Source organism: Oncorhynchus gorbuscha, linkage group LG01 (assembly GCF_021184085.1).
Source record: "Oncorhynchus gorbuscha isolate QuinsamMale2020 ecotype Even-year linkage group LG01, OgorEven_v1.0, whole genome shotgun sequence".
NCBI lineage: Eukaryota > Metazoa > Chordata > Actinopteri > Salmoniformes > Salmonidae > Oncorhynchus > Oncorhynchus gorbuscha.
The window spans coordinates 62,135,338-62,163,107 of NC_060173.1; the positions used below are offsets into that span (position 1 = coordinate 62,135,338).

Here is a 27,770-nt window from a genome sequence, read left to right on the forward strand (position 1 = left end):
TAGCCAAGTAGGAAAAAATATGCAATCAACAAACGCAGGATTAACCTCTTAAGACTCTAGGGGCAGTATTTCATTTTTGGATAAAAAGACGTGCCCGCTTTAAGCGCAATATTTTGTCACGAAAAGATGCTCGACTATGCTTGGAATTGATAGTTTTGGACAGAAGACACTCTGACGTTTCCAGAACTGCAAAGATTTTCACTGTGAGTGCCTTAGAACAAAAGCTACAGGCAAAACCAAGATGTTTGAGCGACCAGGAAATAAACAGGATTTCTGAGGGTACGTTTTCCATGATCGCCTTATATGGCTGTGAATGCGACAGGAATGAACGGACACTTTCTAGCGTTTCCCCAAGGTGTCTGCAGCATTGTGACGTATTTGTAGGCATATCATTGGAAGATTGACCATAAGAGACTGCAATTGCCAAGTGTCCCGCACGGTGTCTGCGTGGAAATTGGTGCGCAAAAGTCAGCTACCGGTATTTTTCCATCCGAATCAGAGAACAAAGAAGGCTTCTAGGACTGCCATTTCAATGAAGAGATATATGACAAAACACATTGAGGATTGATTCAAAACAACGTTTTCCATGTTTCAGTCGATATTATGGAGTTAATTCGGAAAAAAGTTTGACGTGTAGGTGACTGAATTTTTGGTTCGTTTTGGTAGCCAAATGCATAGTAACAAAACGGAACGATGTGTCCTACACAAGAATCTTTCAGGAAAAACTGGACATCTGCTATGTAACTGAGAGTCTCCTCATTGAAACATCTGAAGTTCTTCAAAGGTAAATGATGTTATTTGATCCCTTTGCTGGTTTTTGTGAATATGTTGCGTGCTAAATGCTAACGCTAAATGCTAAGCTAGCTATCACCACTCTTACACAAATTATTGATTTTCTCTGGTTCTAAAGCATATTTTGAAAATCTGAGACGACAGGATTGTTAAGAAAAGGATAAGCTTGAGAGCAGGCATATTTAAATAATTGAACACACACACAATATGTCAGGACCAGGTTACGAACCCGGGTCTCCGGAGTGAGAAACAGTCAATTAACCAACTGAGCCACGAATGGTCGGCAGAACCCAGAAGATGAGGCAGACACAGCAGTACTTGAGACAGTGTATTTTTAATGAAGTCCTTCAGGAAAAAGGTAAATCCAAAGGTGGTAGGTATAGCATAAAAGTCCTAAAAAATAAATAAACCAGAACAAAAAACAGAATTCCAAAAGAGTAAATCAACAAGAGTACACAGAATACTAGGCTGGCTAACATACAAACACAGAGCAAATAACTGAGGAAAACTAAGGGTTTAAATACAATCAGGGGAAACCTCCTCTTAGTCCTCCTCCCAAAAGAATGATCCTGGACAACACCCTGTCGTTCTCAAAACATAAATAAACCAGAACGACCCTGCCTCACAAAAACTAATCCAGGCACTTGTCATCTCCCGTCTGGATTACTGCAACTCGCTGTTGGCTGGGCTCCCTGCCTGTGCCATTAAACCCCTACAACTCATCCAGAGTCCACCTGTGTTCAATCAACACCCCGCTCCTCCGCTCTCTCCACTGGCTTCCAGTTGAAGCTCGCATCCGCACAAGACCATACTAGGGCACCTCAGTACCTCCAGGCTCTGTCAGGCCCTACACCCAAATAAGGGCAAACCACTGAGAGCAAATCAAAACTGGCTCCCCAATGGTGGAAAAACTCCCTCACGACGCCAGGACAGGGTTTAACACCTGAAACCCCACAATACAGGATAGGGTAAACTTAAAATATTTAGATGCACAGTGGCTGTTCCACTGGATGTCATAAGGTGAATGCAATAGTCGCTCTGGATGGGGATGACTTAAATGTAAATGGAAAAAACAAATAAAAGGATCAAGGGAAAACAAAAGGTCAAAAAGCACAATGGGGGCATCTAGTGACCAAAAACCGGAACAACCCTGGCCAAATCCTGACACAATGGGAAGATTAACTTGGTCAAAACAGTCAAAACATTTATTTATTAAAGACTATCAGACTGAAAACACCTCCATTAATTTACAAAAAGAGAGTCAATTTGTGCCACAGTTTAGACTACCGATAGATCATAGTTCTAACTCCCCCTTGTGATAGTGTGGTGCAATGACAGAATGCCACAATCTACCACTAATGATCATGGCATAAACTCAAAACTTTTAAAGGAAGAACCACTGTACCCAAGAAGACTCAAGGCTGTAATCGCTGACAAAGATGCTTCAATAAAGTACTAAGTAAAGGGTCTGAATAGTTATGTAAATGTGATATTTCTGTTTTTTATTTCAAATACATTTGCTAAAAATTCTTTAAAAAAACTAATTTGCTTTGTCATTAGGGGGTATTGTGTGTAGATTGATGAGGGAAAAAATATTTTATACATTTTACAATAAGGCTGTAACGTAACAAAATGTGGAAAAGGTCAAGGGGTCTGAATACTTTCCAAATGCACCGTAAAATGGTAACAACACAACCATATCTTTCCAGGAGACATGCAGTGCCAGCAAATGTTCTGCAAGAGGTCCAAACACTTGGTGGTTAAGGTCTACGAGCCCTACACCATTTCCAGCAGTCTTATCCAACTGGCCTTACACCACAGACAGGACAAGACCATTCGCCACAAGCACTCTGCTTCCACAGCCCAGCATGCCTAACACCATTGCCAGTGTACTGAAGCTGTATAAAGGATATCAATCTCCTAAAAATGTGTCTGCCTTTATGCATTCACAGAATATATTTATATAATCTCTACAGGGCTCTGTAGCATCAAACAGATGTTAGATATTCAGATATATCCAAATAATGTTGATTTGTCAATCTAAAATACAGGGGAGTGTACAATATTTAAGGCTAACTCAAAAAGGTAACTGGGTATTCAACAAGAATGTTATATTGTAAAAGTAACATGCCCCCCAAAAATCAGAATGAACAGTACATTTTAGTGTGTCTAAGGTGTAGTGAAGTACAGAGAACTGTAGCTACAGATTTTGACAGATAATGTGATTGAACCAAAGATTTTTGGAGTCCATTACTGGGAGTTACAGAATAGGTACTGTTTCGTGTAGCACAGCCTAAGCTTGGCGATGCTGTCTTTGTCCTTGATTCCTCGAAACAGGAGTCTCAAAATGTCCATGTCCAGTTGCAAGGCATCCATTTGAATAAAACAAATGCTCCAGAGTTAAAATAAACAATTGTTTTGCTCAATGAAGTAATCCAACAATATGCGGGGTGGCAGGTAGCCTGACGGGTAGGAACGTTAGGACAGTAAACGAAAGGTTGCTGGAGCGAATCCCTGATCTGACAAGGTAAAAATCTGTTGTTCTGCCCCTGAGCAAGGCAGCTAACCCACTCTTCCCTCAGTGCTGATGATGTCGATTAAGGCAGCCCCCCTCACCTCTCTGATTCAGAGAGGTGCAGAAGACACATTTTAGTTGTACAGCTGACTAGGTAGCCCCTTTTCAATTGTTCTGTCATTGATCGAGACAAGTGAGCGTCCACCCCAAAGTGCTGCATGTCATGATGACAGATGTAACGGATGTGAAACGGCTAGCTTAGTTAGCAGTGCGCGCTAAATAGCGTTTCAATCGGTTACGTCACTTGCTCTGAGACCTTGAAGTAGTAGTTCCCCTTGCTCTGCAAGAGCCGCGGCTTTTGTGGAGCGATGGGTAACGATGCTTCGAGGGTGACTGTTGTTGATGTGTGCAGAGGGTCCCTGGTTCGCGCATGGGCGAGGGGACGGTCTAAAGTTATTCTGTTACATTGATGCTGTTGACCCGGATTACTGGTTGCTGCGGAAAAAGGAGGAAGGTCAAAAGGGGGGTGAGTGTAACGGATGTGAAACGGCTAGCTTAGTTAGCGCTGCACGCTAAATAGCGTTTCAATCGGTTACTTCACTTACTCTGAGACCTTGAAGTAGTAGTTCCCCTTGCTCTGCAAGGGCCGCGGCTTTTGTGGAGCGATGGGTAACGATGCTTCGTGGGTGACTGTTGTTGATGTGTGCAGAAGGTCCCTGGTTCGCGCCCGGGTATGGGCGAGGGGACGGTTTAAAATTATACTGTTACACAGACACCTGTCTCGATCAATGAGAGAAGACAGGAAATATACAAGATGGCGGCGTACACATTGTTGGATTACTTCATGGAGCAAATAAAGTATTTATTTTAATAACTGAGTGTTTTCTCAATACAAACTGGTCCCCTGCAACTGGACACAGACATTTTATGAAATTCATGTTTCTACGAATCAAGACTGCATCACCAAGTTAAGGTTGGTCAAAAATGATGTGCTACACCAAGCAGTACCTTTCCTTTAACTCCGAGTAATGGATATCAAATTTCTTTGCATAAATAACATTATCTGGTTTAATAGTTTGCAGCTAAGAGAACTTGTGATCAACAGATGATGGGGGAGGTGGGCATGATGAAAGTACCATTCCAAAGAAACATACAGTAAGTTCAGGAAACACTTTTATAGCTGTAGGAGGTGTATTTCCAAAATCAAACTGCCATTCATCTCCTCTTGAGTCATCTTCTGCTTGAATAATAATTTTGCACTCCCAATTTTTCAGTTTTTAATTTGTTAAAGAAGTTTGAAATATCCAATACATTTCGTTCCACTTCATGATTGTGTCCCACTTGTTGTTGATTCTTTACAAAAAATACAGTTTTATATCTTTATGTTTGAAGCCTGAAATGTGAAAAAAGGTCGCAAAGTTCAAGGGGGCCGAATACTTTCGCAAGGCACTGTAGTTAGTTATTAAATACTTGTATTCCTCCCTGCTAGTTAGCAATGTTATTATCTAAATTGCATTATCTAAATTGGTAGCTAGCCAAAAGTCAGCTGGCTATCTAGCTAGCTCTCTTCATTCAGGTGGTAGCAAATCATTTAAATTTACAGCAAACATTAGATGTTCAGACATTAGATCTAATGTATAAATTGTTCCCTTACCCCGGCTAGTTATTGAAATCCTTCGTAGACTTTGTTGGGTCAATTAAAATGTTCTTGTTGAAATCAAGTCACTGCTTGTGGAGAGCCTTGCCATTTTCTTAAGACTGCACTTGAAAAATAACCACATCGACGTTAACAGTTCAAAATTTGACGTGATTTCATTGTATGTTCCCTCCGACGGAGCCTCCGCACCATCTCGCCAATAGCCAATGACCTTACTTTGAGGGAATACTGACATTACTGTAAACTGTCAGACGCAATGTGTCAAATGTGTCAGGATATGTTCAAGCAGCTGGATTGATTTGTGTCAAACACTGCACTATTTATCAGAAACAGACACATTTCAAGCTGACACTTCGAAACTCCACTATTTAGGTCTGAAACATTTGATGTCAAGACAAAATTACACTGTTAGACACACTTTGATACAGGTAATATTATGCAGTGGTACTAGCTGCAGCTCCACAGCTCATGTTCTACAGGCTCCTGAGAGTGTGAAGGGACAGTCTGTACATCCCTCCTAGGAAGTTTGTGTGTGTGAGTTTGCGTGTGTGTATGTGTGTGCGTGTGTGTGTGTCTCATACTGTTTGTGTGTGTGTCTGTGTCTCTGTGTGTGCCTGCGTTAATTATTTCTGTGTGTTTCTGTGTATTTCTCTGTGTGTGTTCCTGTCAGACTAAAACAGCAGCCCAGAAATAAGCTCTCTCTCTCTCTGTGTACGAACTAAGAAGGGGGGATCAGTTACCACACCACAAAATGTGCCCTCCCCTGCTTCCAAACCAGAGAGAATGCCAACACTAACAATTAAAGCTGAGCCCGCTGTGATCCTGGCCTTATTCTTTCATTACGGATCAGCAACAGCAGGGTTCTCGTTAGTTTCCTCGGCTGGTTGAGGAAATTAATAGGCTGGGATGCGACTGTGGGGCAGAGAGGAGGCGCTGGGGAGCCTCATGAGTCCGGCATCTCGTAGAGGCTCCTGGCAGGCAGGCTCTCTCGATCTCTCATTTCTCATCTGTTTAATCTCATCCTTTCTTTTTCATTTCTCTTTTACATTTAAATAGAAAACAAAAGCACTGATTATTGTACTTTTACATTTAAATAGAAAACATGGCTCAAATCTATACACATTATCTCTGGTTCCTGGTTTTATTTTTATTGAACCATTATTTAAATGGCAACACACTCTCATTTACAGTAACGGCCTGGGGAATAGTTACAGAGGAGAGAAGATGAATGAGCCAATTGTAAACCGTTGAACGTCCCATCCGAAGGATGGCACCCTACACAGGGCAATGTCCCCAATCACTGCCCTGCGACATTGGGATATTTTTTTTTAGGCCAGAGGAAAGGGTGCCTCCTACTGACCTTCCAACACCACTTCCAGCAGCATCTGGTCTCCCCCAGTATATGTAATACGACAGTTGATGATAGTGTTGTTGTTGATGTTGTTAAAATGATATATTTTTGGATGTAATGTATTTCCATTTTTTTTTTTTTTACATTTACATGGATGTTGCATTATTGTAATATTGATGTTGATTAATGTGCATTGTCCCCTTTAAATAAATAAATAAAACAAATAATTCAGTCAGTATTCTGGAGGAAGAAGTGATCCCCTGTGGTTTTCTCTACTATTCTCCATCACACTCCCACTCTTATTTGGCTCCCGGGTGGCGCAGGGGTCCAAGGCACTGCATCTCAGTTTGAAACCAGTCTCATAGGGCAGTGCCCGATTGGCCCAGCGTCGTGGCCAATGTAGGCCATCATTGTAAATAAGAATTTGATCCTAACTGACTTGCCTAGTTAAATAAAGGTTAAATAAAAAAATAGATGCGTCTCTCAACCATGCAGCATACAGTAAGAGCTAAAGGTGAGGGAAGCTGGGAGGGAGGGAATGGGCTCTTAGCTCATATACTACTATTTAATGACATGCTATTTTATAAGAGTGCTGGTATGAGTTGGTGGAGAGGATTGCAAAAAAACATGCTGTAACTGCTATTATGAATATTATGCTATAACAATTGTATAACAGATCTACTGATAGTAGTAACAGCATACCGGTTTATATGGAGTGAATGGGATCCCAATAACAAATGCATGCATAGAAAAGTATTTTTGATATGAACCAGTTCACTGTCCTCCAAACGTGGGCCGAAAACATTCTCATATCCCTCCAGTTTGTTCTTCCATTAATTGACCTTGGTTGTACCAGTGGCACAATTCTTCACCCTCTGCCCTGTAATGAAGTTTTTCATTTACGATGCCAAGCTGGTGATCAGTTTTAAGCCATCAAGGACACAGACAGAGGTGTGGGCCCTAGTCAAAAGTAGTGCACTATATAGGAATTAGAGTTCCATTTGGGAAGCAGTGAGTGAATGCTTGAGAGGAGCTTAAGAGAGCTCTGCTTTGAATAATACAACTTCATTCCTCCATCACTGTGTGTGTGTGTTTGTGTGTGTGTATGTGTGTGTGTAATGATACAACACAACTGTGGGAATCATTTGAGTCAACATGGGCCAGCATCCCTGTGGAAGGCTTTAATGCCCCGACAAACTGAGGCTGTTCTGAAGGCAAAGGAGGGGTGGGGGGGTGGGGGTGGCATGCGTCCCGCGGGCCACCAGTTACCCATCCCTGATATACAGTGGGGAGAACAAGTATTTGATACAATATAATAATATATGCCATTTAGCAGATGCTTTTATCCAAAGCGACTTACAGTCATGTGTGCATTCATTCTACGTATGGGTGGTCCCGGGGATCGAACCCACTACCCTGGCGCTACAAGCGCCATGCTCTACCAACTGAGCTACAGAAGGTTTTGCTACACTGCTGATTTTGCAGATTTTCCTACTTACAAAGCATGTAGAGGTCTGTAATTTTTTATCATAGGTACACTTCAACTGTGAGAGACAGAATCTAAAACAAAAATCCAGAAAATCACATTGTATGATTTTTAAGTAATTAATTTGCAGTTCATTGCATTACATAAGTATTTGATCACCTACCAACCAGTAAGAATTCCGGCTCTCACAGACCTTTTAGTTTTTCTTTAAGAAGCCCTCCTGTTCTCCACTCATTACCTGTATAAACTGCATCTGTTTGAACTCGTTACCTGTATAAAAGACACCTGTCCACACACTCAATCAAACAGACTCCAACCTCTCCACAATGGCAAAGACCAGAGAGCTGTGTAAGGACATCAGAGGGGAAGTTGTATACCTGCACAAGGCTGGGATGGGCTACAGGACAATAGGCAAGCAGCTTGGTGAGAAGGCAACAGCTGTTGGTGCAATTATTAGAAAATGGAAGAAGTTCAAGATGACGGTCAATCACCCTCGGTCTGGGGCTCCATGCAAGATCTCACCTCGTGGGGCATGAATGATCATGAGGAATGTGAGGGATCAACCCAGAGCTATACGGCAGGACCTGGTCAATGACCTGAAGAGCGCTGGGACCACAATCTCAAAGAAAACCATTAGTAACACACTACGCCGTCAAGAAGATAGCATATGATTAATAAATTACAGTGCTACCCTAATATTTTCTCAGTTCATCACAATTACATAGTGTCTCTTGCGGTGTCTCCTAACCAGCCTTGGGCTCCCAGTCAGTCCAAAGGTTATCTTAAGAGCGGGTAAGGTGGCGATGACGGGACTGGCTTCCTCTCTAACATCAAAACATACCTGCAGACAGGAGACAGAAGGATAGAGAGAGAGCATGATTAAGCTTTGTTTTAAAAAAAATCTAGCTAAATTCCTCCTGTACTGTACTGCCGACCATCACGTTGTACAGCACCATATTTTCCATTCCATCCTAAGAGAAACCCAGAAGGTTTTTCATTTTTCATGGAATAGAAACACCATAAAATTAATCAAATTACCAGTCGAAAGTTTGGACACACCTACTCATTCCAGGATTTGTCTATATTTTTACTATTTTCTACATTGTAGAATAATAGTGAAGACATCACAACTATGAAATAACATATATGGAATCAGTTAAGAACAAATTCGTATTTACAAGGACAGCCTACTCCTTCCTCCCAGTCGGACAATTGAACCCCGGTCTCCCGCAAGCTTGCAATATGGAAGACCATCGAATGGTTCTCAAAGATGCCCTCTGGTGGTCAAACTAGCACTAACTTGTATTAACAGAAAAAATGTCTGACAATTAAATGACGTACCACAGAATGCTGCGGCAGTCCTCAAGGTGTGCCGCAGTATGATGCAACTTTTAAAGGAGGAACCAAAGTGGATTTAACAAGTGACATCAAAAAAGGTTTATAGCTTTTACCTGGATTCACCTGGTCAGTCTATGTCATGGAAAGATGAGTGGTTCTTAATGCTTTGTATACTCAATGTACAACAAAGTATATTATGTTCATGTTTTTATGCTTGCTCTATTATTTTCTTCTTTAGTTTTTGTACACCTCTCTTTCCTCTCCCTCGCTCTACCTCTACATATCTTTCCTTCCTTCCTCTCTGTCTCTCTCTCTCTCCCTCTATCTTTTTTCTGCCTTTCTTTCCTCCCCGTCTCCCACACTCTTCTAATCTTTCTCTCCTGTATGTTACAGCTGGGGACTGAGTGGACTGCTCCAGGGGAGTTCAGCAAGTTCAGGTCCCAGTCCTCAAAGTCTGTGCAGTAAGTACCTGTGACAACACACACATGCACACAGACAGAGTGATACACAGAAAAGTGGAAAGCAGCATAGTTTTCACCAACAATTTGTTGCATCTGATGCAGGCCATGCAGAGTGAACTTGGAAGTCTAAGCTGTCAACAATAACAGCCCAAACAATAACAACACCAAACATAGCTAATCAGGACAATGATTCTCAATTGATCCTCAATTCAATTACATTTCAATTTAAGGGGCTTTATTGGAATGGGAATCATATATTTACATTAAACAAAGCAAGTGAAATAGATAAACAAAAGTGAAATAAACAATACAAAATGAACAAGAAGAATTACACTCACAAAAGTTCAAAAACAATAAAGACATTTCAAATGCCATATTATGTCTATATACAGTGTTGTAACAATGTGCAAATAAGGTACAAAATGTAAAATAAATAAAGATAAATATGGGTTGTATTTACAATGGTGTTTGTTCTTCAATGGTTGCCCTTTTCTGAGTCTGTACATAGTCAAAGCTCGCCTTAATTTTGGATCAGTCACAGTGGTCAGGTATTCTGCCACTGTGTACTCTCTGTTTAGGGTGAAATAGAATTCTAGTTTGCTCAGTTTTATTTGTTAATTCTTTCCAGTTTGTCAAGTAATTATATTTTTGTTTTCTCGTGATTTTGTTTTGTCTAATTGTGTTGCCGTCCTGGGGCTTTGCGGGGCCCGTTTGTGTTTCTGAACAGAGCCCCAGGACCAGCTTGCTTAGGGGACTCTCCTCCAGGTTCATATGTCTGTAGGTGATGGCTTTGTAATGGAAGGGTTGGGAATCGCTTTTAGGTGGTTGTAGAATTTAACGGCTCTTTTCTGGATTTTGATCTTTCTCTGGGATCAGCCTAATTCTCCTCTGAATGCATTATTTGGGGTTTTGCATTGTATACAGAGAACATTTTTACAGAGTTCTGCATGCAGTATTTTTAGCCAGATCCTAATTTGTATGTCAACTTTTATGTTCCTTTTAATGGCGTAGAAGAAGGTTTGTGGAAGTTACCTGTGACGCTGATGTTTAGGCCGCAGTATGTATAGTTTGTGTGCTCTAGGGCACCGGTGTCTAGATGGAATTTGTATTTGTGGTCCTGCTAACTGGTCCTTTTTCGGAACATAATTATTTTTGTCTCACTGAGATTTACTGTCAGGGCCCAGGTCTGACAGAAACTCTGCAGAGATCTAGATGCTGCTGTAGGCCCTCCTTGATTGGCGACCAAAGCACCAGATCATCAGCAAACTTTAGACATTTGACTTGAGATTTTAGTAGAGTGTTGCAGTGCCATCGCAATTAGTAGATAAATATGTTGAGGACGGTGGGGCTTAAGCTGCAGCCATGTCTCTCCCCACAGCCCTGGAAAAAATGGGTGTTTTTTGTCAATTTTAACCACACACTTGTTTGTGTACATACATTTTATAATGTCGGATGTTTTCCCAAAACACAACATTCCATCAATGTGTATAGCAGACCCTCATGACAAATTGAGTCAAATTTTTAGAAAACAAAGCATGAAAAGACTTGGCATTTGTGACTGACCAGCTCAAATTGGTCTTATGTAGCAACATTTGAAATGGTTCTTTACATTTGTTAAAAGTAGAGACTCAGAGCTAGAAAATGGTATATCATACACTGCAAGTTTGAGGAATAATGGGAAAGTAATTCTGCTTTGAAAGTTGATATACTTAAACTAACTTTTGAGAAAAAGGCCTTAGAATGTTTTGGTACCTACTGGAGAGCTTTTCTTTGTCTACACCCATTCAGCATTGTTCACACCCTCTTAAGCCAGCCCCCCATGTGAGGTCATGTTCTAAACAGTGAATAGTGTAAAGATTAATATTAAAAGTGGTAAAAGTAGTAGCCTACAAAATGGAAAAAACATCCAGGTAAACAAAGTGTCCAGATAAAAATAATTTATAAATATTAGATGGCGCTTACCCAGATACACTTGTCTAAATTGATGGGTCATGTGAAAGAAATGCTATAACCCCCAGCCACATCCAGTGGTGGAATAAGTACTAAATTGTCATACTTGAGTAAAAGTAAAGATACCTTAATAGAAAATGACTCAATTAAAAGTAAAAGTCACCCAGTAAAATAGTACTTGAGTAAACATCTAAAAGTATTTGGTTTAAAAAATACTTAAGTATCAAAAGTAAATGAAATTACTAAAATGTACTTAAATATGGAGCCTTTCCACCAGCACTGTTCCATCCAGTCCAACCAGCTGTGGGATGTTGACTCCAGTCACAGTGTTGTCCTTCACAACACCAGCAATCTCAGACAAAGTGTTCACTCTGTGTCATGCATAGGTGTAATAGGTGGCAGGGAAGTCAGGCGCAGGAGAGTCAAATGGAGTGTAAATATGGAGTCTTTTAATAAAGTTCCAAGAGTATGCTCCATAAAAATACATGTACAAACAAAACATGGGTACGAAGACCCGATGCGCACCTATACAAACAAATCACACTACACTGACAACAAATCAATCTCTGACAAAGACATGAGGGGAAACAGAGGGTTAAATACACAACAGGTAATGAATGGGATTGAAAACAGGTGTGTGGGAAGACAAGACAAAACCAATGGAAAATGAAAAAAGGATCAATGATGGCTAGAAGACCGGTGACGGCGAACACAGAGCACCGCCCGAACAAGGAGAGGCAACGACTTCGGCAGAAGTCTTGACACTCTGGTCTTTCTGGAGGGCTGCTTGATGAGGACGAAGCACAGGTCGGGGGCAAACTTGGTGTGGCCTGTGATCAGGAAGTGAAGGTCCAGACTGTGGTGGAGCTTGTGCATTGTCCGCCAGGCACAGTACCAGAGCACAAACATATTGTTTTGGCAACCTCAGTGATCACAATTCATGTCCACACGTGTTTCCCCAACTCCGTAGTTGGTGAAGAAATGGTGCATGTAGTTGATGACTGCACTGCTGCCTTCGCTGGATGACATGCCTGTCAGGACCCGGTTACGAACCAGGGTCTCCGGAGTGAGAAACAGTCACTAAACCAACTGAGCCACGAATAGTCAGCAGAACCCAGAAGATGAGGCAGACACAGCAGTACTTGAGACTGTGTATTTAATAAAGTAAAAAGTGAAGTTCTTCAGGAAAACATGTAACTCCACAACCTCAAAAGGAATTCCAAAAGAACAAAGGCAATCCTCCAAGACAAAAAGGCAAATCCACAAGGTGGAAGGCACAGCACAAAAAGCCTCAAAATACTCAAAAACAAACAAGAACAAAAAACAGAACTCCACAAGAGAGTCCACTGGGATCAACAAGAGCTCACAGAGTACTAGGGCTGGGTGCTAACATACAAACACAGAGCAAATAACTGAGTAAAACAAAGGGTTTAAATACAATGAGGGGAAATGAGGCACAGGTGCAAATAATAATGTACAGAGGCCCATTATCAGCAACCATCACTCCTGTGTTCCAATAGCACGTTGTGTTAACTAATTCAAGTTCCTAATTTTAAAAGGCTAATTGATCATTAGAAAAGCCTTTTGCAATTGTGTTGCACAACCGAAAACTGTTGTGCTGATTAAAGAAGTATTACAATTGGCCTTCTTTAGACTAGTTGAGTATCTGGAGAAATAACTTTCTTCTGAAACTTGTCAGTCTATTCTTGTTCTGCGAAATGAAGGCTATTCCATGCGAGAAATTGCCAAGAAACTGAAGAACCCGTACAACGCTGTGTACGACTCCCTTCACAGAACAGCGCAAACTGTCTCTAACCAGAATAGAAAGAGGTGTGGGAGGCCCAGGTGCACAACTGAGCAAGAGGACAAGTATATCAGAGTGTCTAGTTTGAGAAACAGATGCCGCACAAGTCCTCAACTGGCAGCTTCGTTAAATAGTACCCACAAAACACCAGTCTCAACGTCAACAGTGAAGAGGCGACTCCGAGATGTTGGCCTTTTAGACAGAGTTGCAAAGAAAAGACCATATTTCAGACTGGCCAATAAAAAGAAAAGATTAAGATGGGCAAAATAATACAGACACTGGATAGAGGAAGATTGGAAAAAAGTGTTATTTATTCAAATCTAAGTTTGAGGTGTTCGGATCACAAAAGATTCTGGAGATGCAGAAAAAAACAAAAAGATGCTGGAGGAGTTCTTGACACCATCTGTCAAGCATGGTGGAGGCAATGTGATGTCCTGTGGGTGCTTAGGTGGTGGCAAAATGGGAGATTTGTGCAGGGTATCAAATCAAATGTATTTATACTAGCCCTTCTTACATCAGCTGATATCTCAAAGTGCTGTACAGATACCCAGCCTAAAATCCCAAACAGTCATCAATGCAGGTGTGGAAGCACGGGGGCTAGGAAAAGCTCCCTACAAAAGGCCAAAACCTAGGAAGAAACCTAGAGAGGAACCAGGCTGTAATGGGTGGCCAGTCCTCTTCTAGCTGTGCTGGGTGGAGATTAATAACAGAACATGGCCAAGATGTTCAAATGTTCATTAATGACCAGCACGGTCAAATAATAATAATCACAGTAGTTGTCGAGGGTGTAGCAAGTCCGCACCTCAGGAGTAAATGTCAGTTGGCTTTTCATAGCCGATCATTAAGAGTATCTCTACCGCTCCCGCTGTCTCTAGGGAGTTGAAAACAGCAGGTCTGGGACAGGTAGCACATCCGGTGAACAGGTCAGGGTTCCATAGCCGCAGGCAGAACAGTTGAACCTGGAGCAGCAGTACGGCCAGGTGGACTGGGGACAGCAAGGAGTCATCATGCCAGGTGGTCCTAGGGCTCAGGTCCTCAGAGATAAAGAAAGAGAGAAAGAGAGAATTAGAGAGAGCATACTTAAATTCACACAGGACACCGGATAAGACAGGAGAAGTACTCCAAATATAACAAACTGATCCTAGCCCCCGACACAAACTACTGAGGCATAATTATTAGAGGCTGAGACAGGAAGGGTCAGGAGACACTGTGGCCCCATCAGATGATACCCACGGACAGGGCCAAACAGGAAGGAAATAACCCCACCCACTTTGCCAAAGCACAGCCCCCACACCAGTGGTATCTTCAACCACCAACTTACCATCCTGAGACAAGGCCAAGTATAACCCACAAAGATCTCCACCACGGCACAACCCAAGGGGGGGGCGCCAACCCAGACAGGAAGATCACGTCAGTGACTCAACCCACTCAAGTGACGCACCCCTCCTAGGGACGGCATGAAAGAGCACCAGTAAGCCAGTGACTCAGTCCTTGTAATAGGGTTAGAGGCAGAGAATCCCAGTGGAGAGAGGGGAACTGGCCAGGCAGACACCGCAAGGGCGGTTTGTTGCTCCAGAGCCTTTCCGTTCCCCTTCACACTCCTGGGCCAGACTACACTCAATCTGACCCACTGAAGAGATGAGTCTTCAGTAAAGTCTTAAAGGTTGAGAGCGAGTCTGCGTCTCTCACATGGGTAGGCAGAACATTCCATGAAAATTGAGCTCTGTCGGAGAAAGCCCTGCCTCCAGCTGTTTGCTTAGAAATTCTAGGAACAATTGGGAGGCCTGCGTCTTGTGACCGTACGTGTAGGTATGTACGGCAGGACCAAATCAGAAAGATATGTATATATATAATAATATATGCCATTTAGCAGACGCTTTTATCCAAAGCGACTTACAGTCATGTGTGCATACATTCTACGTATGGGTGGTCCCGGGGATCGAACCCACTACCCTGGCGTTACAAGCGCCATGCTCTACCAACTGAGCTACAGAAGGAGAGAGCCCATGTAATGCTTTGTAGGTTAGCAGTAAAACCTTGAAATCAGCCCTTGCCTTAACAGGAAGCCAGTTTTGGGAGGCTAGCACTGGAGTAATATGATCACATTTTTGGGCTCTAGTCAGGATTCTAGCAACCGTATTTAGCACTAACTGAAGTTTATTTAGTGCTTTATCTGGGTGGCCGGAAAGTAAAGCATTGCTGTAGTCTAACCTCGAAGTAACAAAAGGTTGGATCAATTTTTCTGCATAATATTTGGACAGAAAGTTTCTGATTTTTGCAATGTTACGTAGATGGAAAAAAGCTGTCCTTGAAACAGTCTTGATATGTTCGTCAAAGAGAAATTAGGATCCAGAGTAACGGCGAGGTCTTTCACAGTTTTATATGAGACGACTGTACAACCATCAAGATTAATTGTCAGATTCAACAGGGTAAAAGGGATCTTGAAGGAGAAAGGCTATCATTCCATTTTGCAACACCATGCCATACCCTGTTGAAGGCGCTTAATTAGAGCTAATTTCCTCCGACAACAGGACAAAGACCCAAAGCACAGCTCCAAACTATGCAAGAACTATTTAGGGAAGAAGCAGTCAGCTGTTTTTCTGTCTATAATAGAGTGGCCAGCACTGGCACTGGATCTCAACCCTATTGAGCTGTTGTGGGAGCAGCTTGACCGTATGGTATTTAAGAAGTACCCATCAAGCCAATCCAATTTGTGGGAGGTGCTTCAGGAAGCATGGGGTGAAATCTCTTCAGATTACCTCAACAAATTGACAACTAAAATGCCAAAGGTCTGCAAAGCTGTAATTGCTGCAAATTGAGGATTATTTGACAAAAGCAAAGTTTGAAGGACACAATTATTATTTCAATTAACTTCCTGCGTCGAGCCAACCCGGATCCGGGACCATGACTAGAGCCTCAAGCCCATTACCATAACGCAACGTTAACTATTCATGAAAATCGCAAATTAAATGAAATCAATATGCTAGCTCTCATGCTTAGCCTTTTGTTAACAACACTGTCATCTCAGATTTTCAAAAATATGCTTCTCTACCATAGCAAAACTAGCATTTAGCGTTAGCATTAGCATCACCAGGCAACATTTTCACAAAAACATTCAATAAATCATTTACCTTTGAAGAATTTCGGATGTTTTCAATGAGGAGACTCTCAGTTAGATAGCAAATGTTCGGTTTTCCTGAAAGATTATTTGTGCAGGAGAAATCGGTCCGTTTTCTGTCATGTTTGGCTACCAAAAAGAAACAAAAATTCAGTTATAAAAACGCCAAACTTTTTCCAAAATAACTCCATAATATCGACTGAAACATGGCAAACGTTGTTTAGAATCAATCCTCAAGGTGTTTTTCTACATATCTCTTCAATGATGTATCGTTCCTGGAAGTGTGCTTCTCCTTCTGTATCAAATGGTAAAATGAGTGCCAATTGTCTAAATTGCGCACCAATTTAGACAAAGGACACCGGACGGACCCCTGGCAAATGTAGTCTCTTATGGCCAATCTTCCAATGATATGCCTACAAATACGTTACAATGCTGCAGACATCTTGGACGAACGGCAGAGAGCGTAAGCTCGTTCACAGCACATTCACGGCCATATAAGGAGACGATAGTAAAACAGAGCTTCAGAAATTCAGCTCATTTCCTGTTTGAGGTTACATCTTGGTTTCGCCTGTAGCATCATTTCTGGGGCACTCACAGATAATCTTTGCAGTTTTGAAAACGTCAGAGTGTTTTCTTTTCAAAGCTGCCAATTATATGCATAGTCAATAAGTTTTTCGTGACAAAATATTGCGCTTAAAACGGGAACGTTTTTTTTATCCAATAATGACATAGCGCCCCCATAGGTTGAAGAGGTTAACAATCATTATTTATAACCTTGTCAGTCTTGGCTATATTTCTTATTTTTTTGCAACTAATTTCATGTAAGTTTTCATGGAAAACAAGGACATTTCTAAGTGACCCCAAACTTTTGAACGGTTGTGTGTATGTGTGGATATATACACATATACTTATTTGTTTGTGTATATCTATCTATCCAACTATATCCTTAATCAGTATAAAGGAGGAAATGTTGCTTACTTATTGAGCTAAATCAAATCTGTAATGCATCCTGATGAGACAACTGCAGGTATTGACTGGTTGATTTGCAGTCAGCAAACATCTTCTGGTAAACAGACCACTCACTCTGAACAAACAGGAGATGCTGCTCTTGCTTCTTCAGCTTCTGGTAGATTGTCAGATATGAAGACCTGATAGTTGTTCCTCTGGCAATGCCTGCACAGGTCTGTCCTGGGCTTCGTGCTTGTGATGTGGGGCAGAAGTTTTCACCACAGACTCCTGAAGGAAGACAGCCCGACTACACGTAACTCTGGAAAATATAGAAATAATGTGAGATTAATAAAAGTTGTGCCAATCATGTCAATTAAATATTCAAAATGTGTTTATGCTTAACATGCCAAGTGGTGTGATCGATTCCTTGTAAAGACACTACACTGCTGCTTTCGTCACATGGGATGGCAGCAGCTTTCCACCAAAGTGTTTGTGTCCTGGGTGGTGCCCTGGTAGTACTATCACATTATCTTCTGTGTAGTTGTTGATGAAGTTCACCACTCGCTGCAGGTCCTCATGCTTCAGGTGTAACCTTGGTTTGCTTGGGCCATCTCTCTTTTTGATGGGAGGCATTAGATCATTCACCTTGTATGACTGGTGGAGGAGAGTCAGGCGTGTTCTACTGATGCTGAAAGACAAATTCCCGATACTAACGTTACACACACTTCAGACACGTAGGTCAACTTCTTCCGGGACAACACCGTTGATTGCCGTTTCTTCCCCGTCACTGTCATCAGAAGACTACAATGTCTTCTTCTGTGAAAATGTTTTTACCCCAATCAGGGATTTCCTCATCGTCTGATTCATTTTCAGAGTCAGCATGGCACGATTGTCCTCCAGAAAGTAGTCCATCAGAACTTTTTCCCACTGACCTTTGTAGCACCTGAAAAATTAAAGGCAGCAATGTTATTGATAGCAGTAGCAACATATTTGCAGTTCCCAGTGGTTACCGTTATATCTTTCAGAAATTCTGGAATTTGTGGTCTGTATATTTTATCAGTTCATTTAGGATACCATCAACACCACAGGCCTTTTTGGGTTGGAGGGTTTGTATTTTGTCCTGTAGTTCATTCAATGTAATTGCAGAATCTAGTGGGTTCTGGTAGTCTTTAATAGTTTATTCTAAGATTTGCATTTGATCCTGTATATATGTTTTTGCTGTTTTTTCTATGTTAGAGGGCCAAAAAGAGTGGAGAAGGGGTTTATCCATACATCTCCATTTTGGATAGATAACTCTTTGTGTTGTTGTTCGTTTAGTGTGTTTGAATTTTCCCAGAAGTAGTTCGATTCTATGTATTCTTCAATTACATTGAGCTGATTTCTGACGTGTTGTTCCTTATTGTCCGTAGTGTATTTCTGTATTGCGTTTGGGATTTACCATAGTGAAGGCGTAGGCTCAGGTTTACTGGGTCTCTATATTTTGGTTGGATAGGTTTCTAAATTTCTTTCTTAGGTTTTTTGCATTCTTCATCAAACCATTGGTCATTGTTAATTTTCTTAGGTTGTCTGCTTGCGATGTGTAAATTTGAAAGGGAAGCAGAGAGGTCAAATATAATGTTTAGGTTTTCTACTTCCAAGTTTACACCTTCACTATTACTGTGAAACATTTTGTCCAGGATGTTGTGTAAAAGGTATTGCATTTGTTGTTGCCTAATTGTTATTTGGTAGGTTTCTACACTACTTTATTTCCATCTATAGATTTTCTTAATATTATTCATTTCCTTTGGCTTTGATGCCTCATGATTGGGTATTGCTCTGTTCAAGTAGACTGTGATTTTGCTGTCAACTGATATGGGTGTCAGTGGGCTGACTGTGAACGCTCTGAGAGACTCTGGGTTGAGGTCAACGATAAAATAGTCTACAGTACTACTGCTAAGAGATGAGGTATAGGTGTACCTACCGTAGGAGTCCCCTCAAAGCCTGCCATTGACTGTACATGACCCAGCATGCAACAGAGCTGCAGGAGTTGTGAACCATTGTTGTTGTTTATGTTGTCATAGTTGTGCCTATGGGGGAGGGAATGCATTCACCTCCAGGTAGGTGTTTGTCCCCCTGTGTGCTGAGGTTGTCAGGTTATTTTCCAGTTCTGGCATGTAAGGTCGCCACAGACTAGTACATGTTCCTGGGCCTGGAAATGATTGATTTCACAATCTAGGATGGTATGGGGATTCTAGTGGGTGGATATAGGTATCACACAGGAGGACATTTGTCTCTGTTGAGATCATTTCCTTCTTAATTTCTAGCCAAATGAAAACATTCCTGTTTTGATTACTTTAATCAGGTGAGTCAGGTCTGCTCTCTACCAAATGAACATACCCCCTGTGTCCTTTCCCTGTTTCACACTCAGTAGTTTGGTGGATGGGACTACCAGCTCTCTGTAACCTGGAGTGCAACCAGTGGGTCCATCTCCTCTATACCATGTTTCTTGAAGGATGATAATGTCTGTATTTCAGATTTCTTTGGTGAAGTCCAGGTTGCTCTTTAGGCAAAAGGCAGATATTTTTGTTTTACCTTTATTTAACTAGGCATGTCAGTTAAGAACAAATTCTTATTCACAATGATGTTCTACGAACAGTGGGTTAACTGCCTTGTTCAGGGGCAGAATTACATATTTGTACCTTGTCAGCTTGGGGATTTGATCTAGCAACCTTTCAGTTATTGGCCCAACACTCTAACCACAAGGCTACCTGCCGCCCCATATAACCTCAGGCCTTGGATATTCCAGGGTGAGATAGTGAAAGTGTCCAATATTGTTAGTCGTGTGGTTGGGCCTCAGACCAGTAAGTGTGAGCCTGCTGAGCATGCCATTGGCTTGGTCTAGTGTAAGAGTGTAAGAGTGGGAGTTGGGCCTGTTTGCCTGCTCACGGCCTGGGTTTATGTGTGACTTTGAGGCCCTCTTTGCGGGAGTGAGGGGTGTGGACATGGTTGATTTGGAGAGGGGGGGGTTGAATGTGCCTGGTGGTGCTGTGGTCTGGATGTAGGTCCTCTCGGCGTGGGTCATCTATGTGTAGGTCCGGGGGGTAGGTGGGTCTCGCTGGTCTGGAAGAGTGTCTCGCTGGTCTGGATGGGGTGTCTGATGATCTGTTGCTCCTGTGAGGGGTGGTAGGGCTGCGGTTGAGGGCGATGTCCTTTAGGGTCCTGGCGAAGGTGGGCACTGCGTCTTGTATGGGTGGACCTGGTCATAAAGGTAAAGGCTGTTCTTGTCCAGGGTGGAGTGGTGGGCCAGGTAAACATTTGGTTTTGAGGCACAGTCATGGGAAATACTTGCATTTACCCACTGTATGGTAGCAAGTTGGAGAAAAAAAAATGTGTGCGTTGGGGGAAGTAGGATGATATTTTTCAATCACTCCCTTGACTGCTATGGCCACCCTTTCCTGCTGTGCTCTCAGGTCATTTGTGCCTGTGTGTATTATTATGTGGCTGGGTGACCCCAGTTGGTCCACAGCCAAAAGGTCTAGGGAGCTATCAGGAGGCTGACAGGGGGGTTCTCAGAGGGGGTGAGATCCCCTGGGCTTGGGCTTCTTCATTTATCTTTCCTGCTGTGATGTTGAGGCCAAGGTCAGGATCTGAGGTGGGCTGTTCTGCTGACTTCTCTGCAGGTGTGGCCAGCTCTCTAAAGGGTTGTTCTCTGTCACATGTCATCTTTCTCACCTTCTCCTTCAGCACTCTCACCTCCTCTAGTGCTCTGTTCTTTTCCTGCCGCTGGGCCTTCTTCTGCTCCTGCTCTTTGTCCTGTTGAAGTTGTCTCACCCCAGTCCAGAGTGCAGGAATGTCTCTCTCTTCCTCTAGCTCTCCGGGTCTGGTTGAGGGGGTGGTGTTGTGCTGGACTGTTGTCTTGGTCTGTGCTGACTGGAGTGTGTTCACGCGCTGTTCCAGCTCCACCTGCCTTACCTCCATCTGCGTTCATTTATCCTTCATTTCAGTGAGGGAGTAGTGCTCTGCGCTGGGAGGTTCTTTCCGCATGGGGTTGTTAGTCTGTGGGGTTGTTTAATGAAGAGGTCTGGTCTGACTCGCTTGGGGTGGGGGAATATTTCTCAAGAGAGAGCTTCTCTAGTTTTCAATTTTGGGAAAGTCCAACTGAAACCGTTTGGGGTTGCCCAGCACCAATACTGTTCCAGACTTGTACAGGTTGACATTGGCAGACTGAGTTCTTGTTGTCTAGTATCCTGAGTTTCCAACCAAGTACTTTCTCTTTCTCATTTGAGTTCTGATCTCAATCTATACTAATGAGGAGGAACATAGGCGTATTATAAAGCATGATACTTACCAAATACTGTGGTTTTCTGTTAATCAATGGGTAGTGTGTTGATATGCAACTGTGCCATACCATGGGATGGTCTGTGCGGAAGATTAAGTTGCTTACGCTCCCATTTTTGTAGCAATCAGCAAAACATGTCTATGGGTTGACCATGAGGAGCTTATTTTGTACTCTTTCCATGCCTTCTAAGTTTTTACATCCCAGGGGTACTTTATTGTAATGACCTCTGCACAGAGGGAGGCCAGTGAGCAGGGGCTTCAAAATCCTCTGCATTTGGGTGGGGAAGGCTGTGGAACTCTCCTGTCCTTGTTGGGCTCAAGGGCTTTGATACCTCTCACTTCACACCTTGGTGCTAATTGAAATTCTAGCTGGATCTGTTCCGTTTTTTGCATGCTTGGTAGTCTTAATTTAGCATTCAGTCCTTATAAAGTAAAAAATATTATTATAATGTATTTTTCTTCATGGCTTTAAAAGTAGCTTCAGACTAAACATTACTCACTCAGTTCCAGGTTGGATGTTTTTTTCAAGTTGCTGTTGTGATTCTTTTGCTGATCCACTGTATGGTTTGCCAGAGAATTTTCTGTATAGTCCTTAGGAATAAGAATCATTAGTAGCAGGAAGCTTTCCAGGTCATTTTGTCCAAAATCAGGTTGTAGGTCTGGAGTTTAGATTTTTCAGTGAAGGTTATGTTGTGGAAGCTAGTAAGTATCCTGTTCCTGTGGAAAAATCCAAGTTTATCTAACTCTAAATCTATCTTTTTGTAAAAAAAAAAATGCTGAAACATTCAGGAGCTCGTCTACTCTTGACCTCTCGCTTTCTCTACTTCTGCACTTATTGTTTCCTTTGAAGAGGCCCCTCTGTCCATAACACTTACCATAACACTCACAGAAGTGCCCTTCAATGTTCCCTGTGTCAAGTAGCCTTCTGTCGGTCACCCTATTCCCTTTATAGTGCATTACTTTTGACCAGGGCCCATATGGCCCAAAGTAGTGCACTATATAGGGAATAAGGTGCCATTTGGGACATAGTGTTATGCAGGTGAATGAGGACCCAAAAGCGACTTGAAGAAAACAGAGTCTTTAATCCAGTTTAAGGAAATAGCAATACTCCTAGACAAATCGGAGCGGTAAATAAAGCATAAAAACAATTTCACTCGTAATCACGAGAACTGACTGGAGACTCGATAATAAACTGCAGGTTGCCTCGGGAAGGCACTTTACCGTAGCAGACTCAGACACCTGCTCACCACGCAGCATCTGAGGGAAACACGACACGACAGGGCGATACAAAGACACAGCACGGTGAACAATATACAAGGATCCGACAGGACAGAAACGGAAAACAAGGGGAGAAATAGGGACTCTAATCAGGGGAAAAGATAGGGAACAGGTGTGGGAAGACTAAATGATTGATTAGGGGAATAGGAACAGCTGGGAGCAGGAACGGAACGATAGAGAGAAGAGAGAGAGGAAGGGAGAGAGAAAAAAAGGGAACGAACCTAAAAAGACCAGCAGGGGGAAAACGAACAGAAGGAAAAGCAAAATGACAAGACAATATAAGACAAAACATGACAGTACCCCCACTCACCGAGCGCCTCCTGGCGCACTCGAGGAGGAATCCTGGCGGCAACGGAGGAAATCATCAATCAGTGAACGGTCCAGCACGTCCCAAGACGGAACCCAACTCCTCTCCTCAGGACCGTAACCCTCCCAATCCACTAAGTATTGGTGACCCCGTCCCCGAGAACGCATGTCCATGATCCTACGTACCTTGTAAATAGGTGCGCTCTCGACAAGGACGGGAGGGGGGAGGGAAGACGAACGGGGGTGCGAAGAAAGGGCTTGACACAGGAGACATGGAAGACAGGATGGACGCGACGAAGATGTCGCGGAAGAAGCAGTCGCACAGCGACAGGATTGACGACCTGGGAGACACGGAACGGACCAATGAACCGCGGAGTCAACTTACGAGAAGCTGTCGTAAGAGGAAGGTTGCGAGTGGAAAGCCACACTCTCTGGCCGCAACAATACCTTGGACTCTTAATCCTACGTTTATTGGCGGCTCTCACAGTCTGTGCCCTGTAACGGCAAAGTGCAGACCTCACCCTCCTCCAGGTGCGCTCACAACGTTGGACAAACGCTTGAGCGGAGGGAACGCTGGACTCGGCAAGCTGGGATGAGAACAGAGGAGGCTGGTAACCCAGACTACTCTGAAACGGAGATAACCCGGTAGCAGACGAAGGAAGCGAGTTGTGAGCGTATTCTGCCCAGGGGAGCTGTTCTGCCCAAGACGCAGGGTTTCTGAAAGAAAGGCTGCATAGTATGCGACCAATCGTCTGATTGGCCCTCTCTGCTTGACCGTTAGACTGGGGATGAAACCCGGAAGAGAGACTGACGGACGCACCAATCAAACGACAGAACTCCCTCCAAAACTGTGACGTGAATTGCGGACCTCTGTCTGAAACGGCGTCTAACGGGAGGCCATGAATTCTGAACATATACTCGATGATGATTTGTGCCGTCTCCTTAGCGGAAGGAAGTTTAGCGAGAGGAATGAAATGTGCCGCCTTAGAGAACCTATCGACAACCGTAAGAATCACAGTCTTCCCCGCAGACAAAGGCAGACCGGTAATGAAGTCTAGGGCGATGTGAGACCATGGTCGAGAAGGAATGGGGAGCGGTCTGAGACGACCGGCAGGAGGAGAGTTACCTGACTTAGTCTGCGCGCAGTCCGAACAAGCAGCCACGAAACGGCGCGTGTCACGCTCCTGAGTCGGCCACCAAAAGCGCTGGCGAATAGAAGCAAGAGTGCCTCGAACACCGGGATGACCAGCTAACTTGGCAGAGTGAGCCCACTGAAGAACAGCCAGACGAGTGGAAACAGGAACGAAAAGAAGGTTACTAGGACAAGCGCGCGGCGACGCAGTGTGCGTGAGTGCTTGCTTAACCTGTCTTTCAATTCCCCAGACTGTCAACCCGACAACACGCCCATAAGGAAGAATCCCTCGGGATCAGTAGAAGCCACAGAAGAACTAAAAAGACGGGATAAGGCATCAGGCTTGGTGTTCTTGCTACCCGGACGGTAAGAAATCACAAACTCGAAACGAGCGAAAAACAACGCCCAACGAGCTTGACGAGCATTAAGTCGTTTGGCAGAACGGATGTACTCAAGGTTCTTATGGTCTGTCCAAACGACAAAAGGAACGGTCGCCCCCTCCAACCACTGTCGCCATTCGCCTAGGGCTAAGCGGATGGCGAGCAGTTCGCGGTTACCCACATCATAGTTGCGTTCAGATGGCGACAGGCGATGAGAAAAATAAGCGCAAGGATGAACCTTATCGTCAGACTGGAAGCGCTGGGATAGAATGGCTCCCACGCCTACCTCTGAAGCGTCAACCTCGACAATGAATTGTCTAGTGACGTCAGGAGTAACGAGGATAGGAGCGGACGTAAAACGTTCTTTAGAAGATCAAAAGCTCCCTGGGCGGAACCGGACCACTTAAAACACGTCTTGACAGAAGTAAGAGCTGTGAGAGGGGCAGCAACTTGACCGAAATTACGAATGAAACGCCGATAGAAATTAGCGAAACCTAGAAAGCGCTGCAACTCGACACGTGACCTTGGAACGGGCCAATCACTGACAGCTTGGACCTTAGCGGAATCCATCTGAATGCCTTCAGCGGAAATAACGGAACCGAGAAAAGTAACGGAGGAGACATGAAAAGAGCACTTCTCAGCCTTCACGTAGAGACAATTCTCTAAAAGGCGCTGGAGAACACGTCGAACGTGCTGAACATGAATCTCGAGTGACGGTGAAAAAATCAGGATATCGTCAAGATAGACAAAAACAAAGATGTTCAGCATGTCTCTCAGAACATCATTAACTAATGCCTGAAAAACAGCTGGCGCATTGGCGAGACCAAACGGCAGAACCCGGTACTCAAAATGCCCTAACGGAGTGTTAAACGCCGTTTTCCACTCGTCCCCCTCTCTGATGCGCACGAGATGGTAAGCGTTACGAAGGTCCAACTTAGTAAAGCACCTGGCTCCCTGCAGAATCTCGAAGGCTGATGACATAAGGGGAAGCGGATAACGATTCTTAACCGTTATGTCATTCAGCCCTCGATAATCACGCAGGGGCGCAGAGTACCGTCCTTTTTCTTAACAAAAAAAAAACCCGCCCCGGCCGGAGAGGAAGAAGGCACTATGGTACCGGCGTCAAGAGACACAGACAAATAATCCTCGAGAGCCTTACGTTCGGGAGCCGACAGAGAGTATAGTCTACCCCGAGTTTCTAATTTTGTCATTCAGAGGAGTGGTCCCTGGAAGGAGATCAATACTACAATCATACGACCGGTGAGGAGGAAGGGAGTTGGCTCGGGACCGACTGAAGACCGTGCGCAGATCATGATATTCCTCCGGCACTCCTGTCAAATCGCCAGGTTCCTCCTGAGAAGTGGGGACAGAAGAAATGGGAGGGATGGCAGACATTAAACACTTCACATGACAAGAAACGTTCCAGGATAGGATAGAATTACTAGACCAATTAATAGAAGGATTATGACATACTAGCCAGGGATGACCCAAAACAACAGGTGGAAAAGGTGAACGAAAAATCAAAAAAGAAATAGTCTCACTGTGGTTACCAGATACTGTGAGGGTTAAAGGTAGTGTCTCAAATCTGATACTGGGAAGATGACTACCATCTAAGGCGAACATGGGCGTAGGCTTGTCTAACTGTCTGAAAGGAATGTCATGTTTCCGAGCCCATGCTTCGTCCATGAAACAACCCTCAGCCCCAGAGTCTATCAAGGCACTGCATGTAGCACCCGAACCGGTCCAGCGTAGATGGACCGACATAGTAGTACAGGATCTAGATGGAGAGACCTGAGTAGTAGCGCTCACCAGTAGCCCTCCGCTTACTGATGAGCTCTGGCTTTTACTGGACATGAATTGACAAAATGTCCATCAAATCCGCAATAGAGGCACAGGCGGTTGGTGATCCTCCGTTCCCTCTCCTTAGTCGAGATGCGAATACCTCCCAGCTGCATGGGCTCAGTCTCTGAGCCAGAGGGGGGAGATGGTTGCGATGCGGAGCAGGGAAACACCGTTGACGCGAGCTCTCTTCCACGAGCTTGGTGACGAAGATCTACCCGTCGTTCTATGCGGATGGCGAGAGCAATCAAAAGTCCACACTGGAAGGAACCTCCCGGGAGAGAATCTCATCTTTGACCACTGCGTGGAGTCCCTCCAGAAAACGAGCGAGCAGCGCCGGCTCGTTCCAGTCACTAGAGGCAGCAAGAGTGCGAAACTCTATAAGAGTAATCCGTTATGGATCGATCACCTTGGCATAGGGAAGCCAGGGCCCTAGAAGCCTCCCTACCAAAAACTGAATTGTCAAAAACCCGAATCATCTCCTCTTTAAAGTTCTGGTAATTGTTTGAACAATCAGCCCTTGCCTCCCAGATAGCTGTGCCCCACTCTCGAGCCCGGCCAGTAAGGAGTGAAATGACGTAAGCAACCCGAGCTCTCTCTCTAGAGTATGTGTTGGGTTGGAGAGAGAACACAATATCACACTGGGTGAGAAAGGAGCGGCACTCCTTGGGCTGCCCGGAGTAGCAAGGTGGGTTATTAACCCTAGGTTCCGGAGGCTCGACAGACCAGGAAGTACCAGGTGGCACGAGACGAAGACTCTGGAACTGTCCAGAGAGGTCGGAAACCTGAGCGGCCAGGTTCTACATTGCATGACGAGCAGCAGACAATTCCTGCTCGTGTCTGCCGAGCATGGCTCCTTGGATCTCGACGGCAGTGTTACGAGCGTCTGTAGTCGCTGGGTCCATTCTTTGTTCGGATCCTTCTGTTATGCAGGTGAATGAGGACCCAAAAGCGACTTGGCGAAAACAGAGTCTTTAATCCAGTTTAAGGAAATAGCAATACTCCTAGACAAATCGGAGTGGTAAATAAAGCATAAAAACAATTTCACTCGTAATCACGAGAACTGACTGGAGACTCGATAATAAACTGCAGGTTGCC

The 27,770-nt window shown here is 43.7% G+C and overlaps 1 protein-coding gene across 1 annotated transcript in view; it reads left to right on the forward strand.

Moving 5' to 3' along the window:
• Nucleotides 1–27,770, forward strand: part of b4galnt4a (beta-1,4-N-acetyl-galactosaminyl transferase 4a) — a 470,997-nt gene that overhangs the window by 322,797 nt on the left and 120,430 nt on the right. Inside the window, exon 7 of the mRNA XM_046358032.1 lies at nucleotides 9,533–9,600. Within this exon, the coding sequence (XP_046213988.1) occupies nucleotides 9,533–9,600 (68 nt within the window). The remainder of the gene's footprint in view (nucleotides 1–9,532; nucleotides 9,601–27,770) is intronic.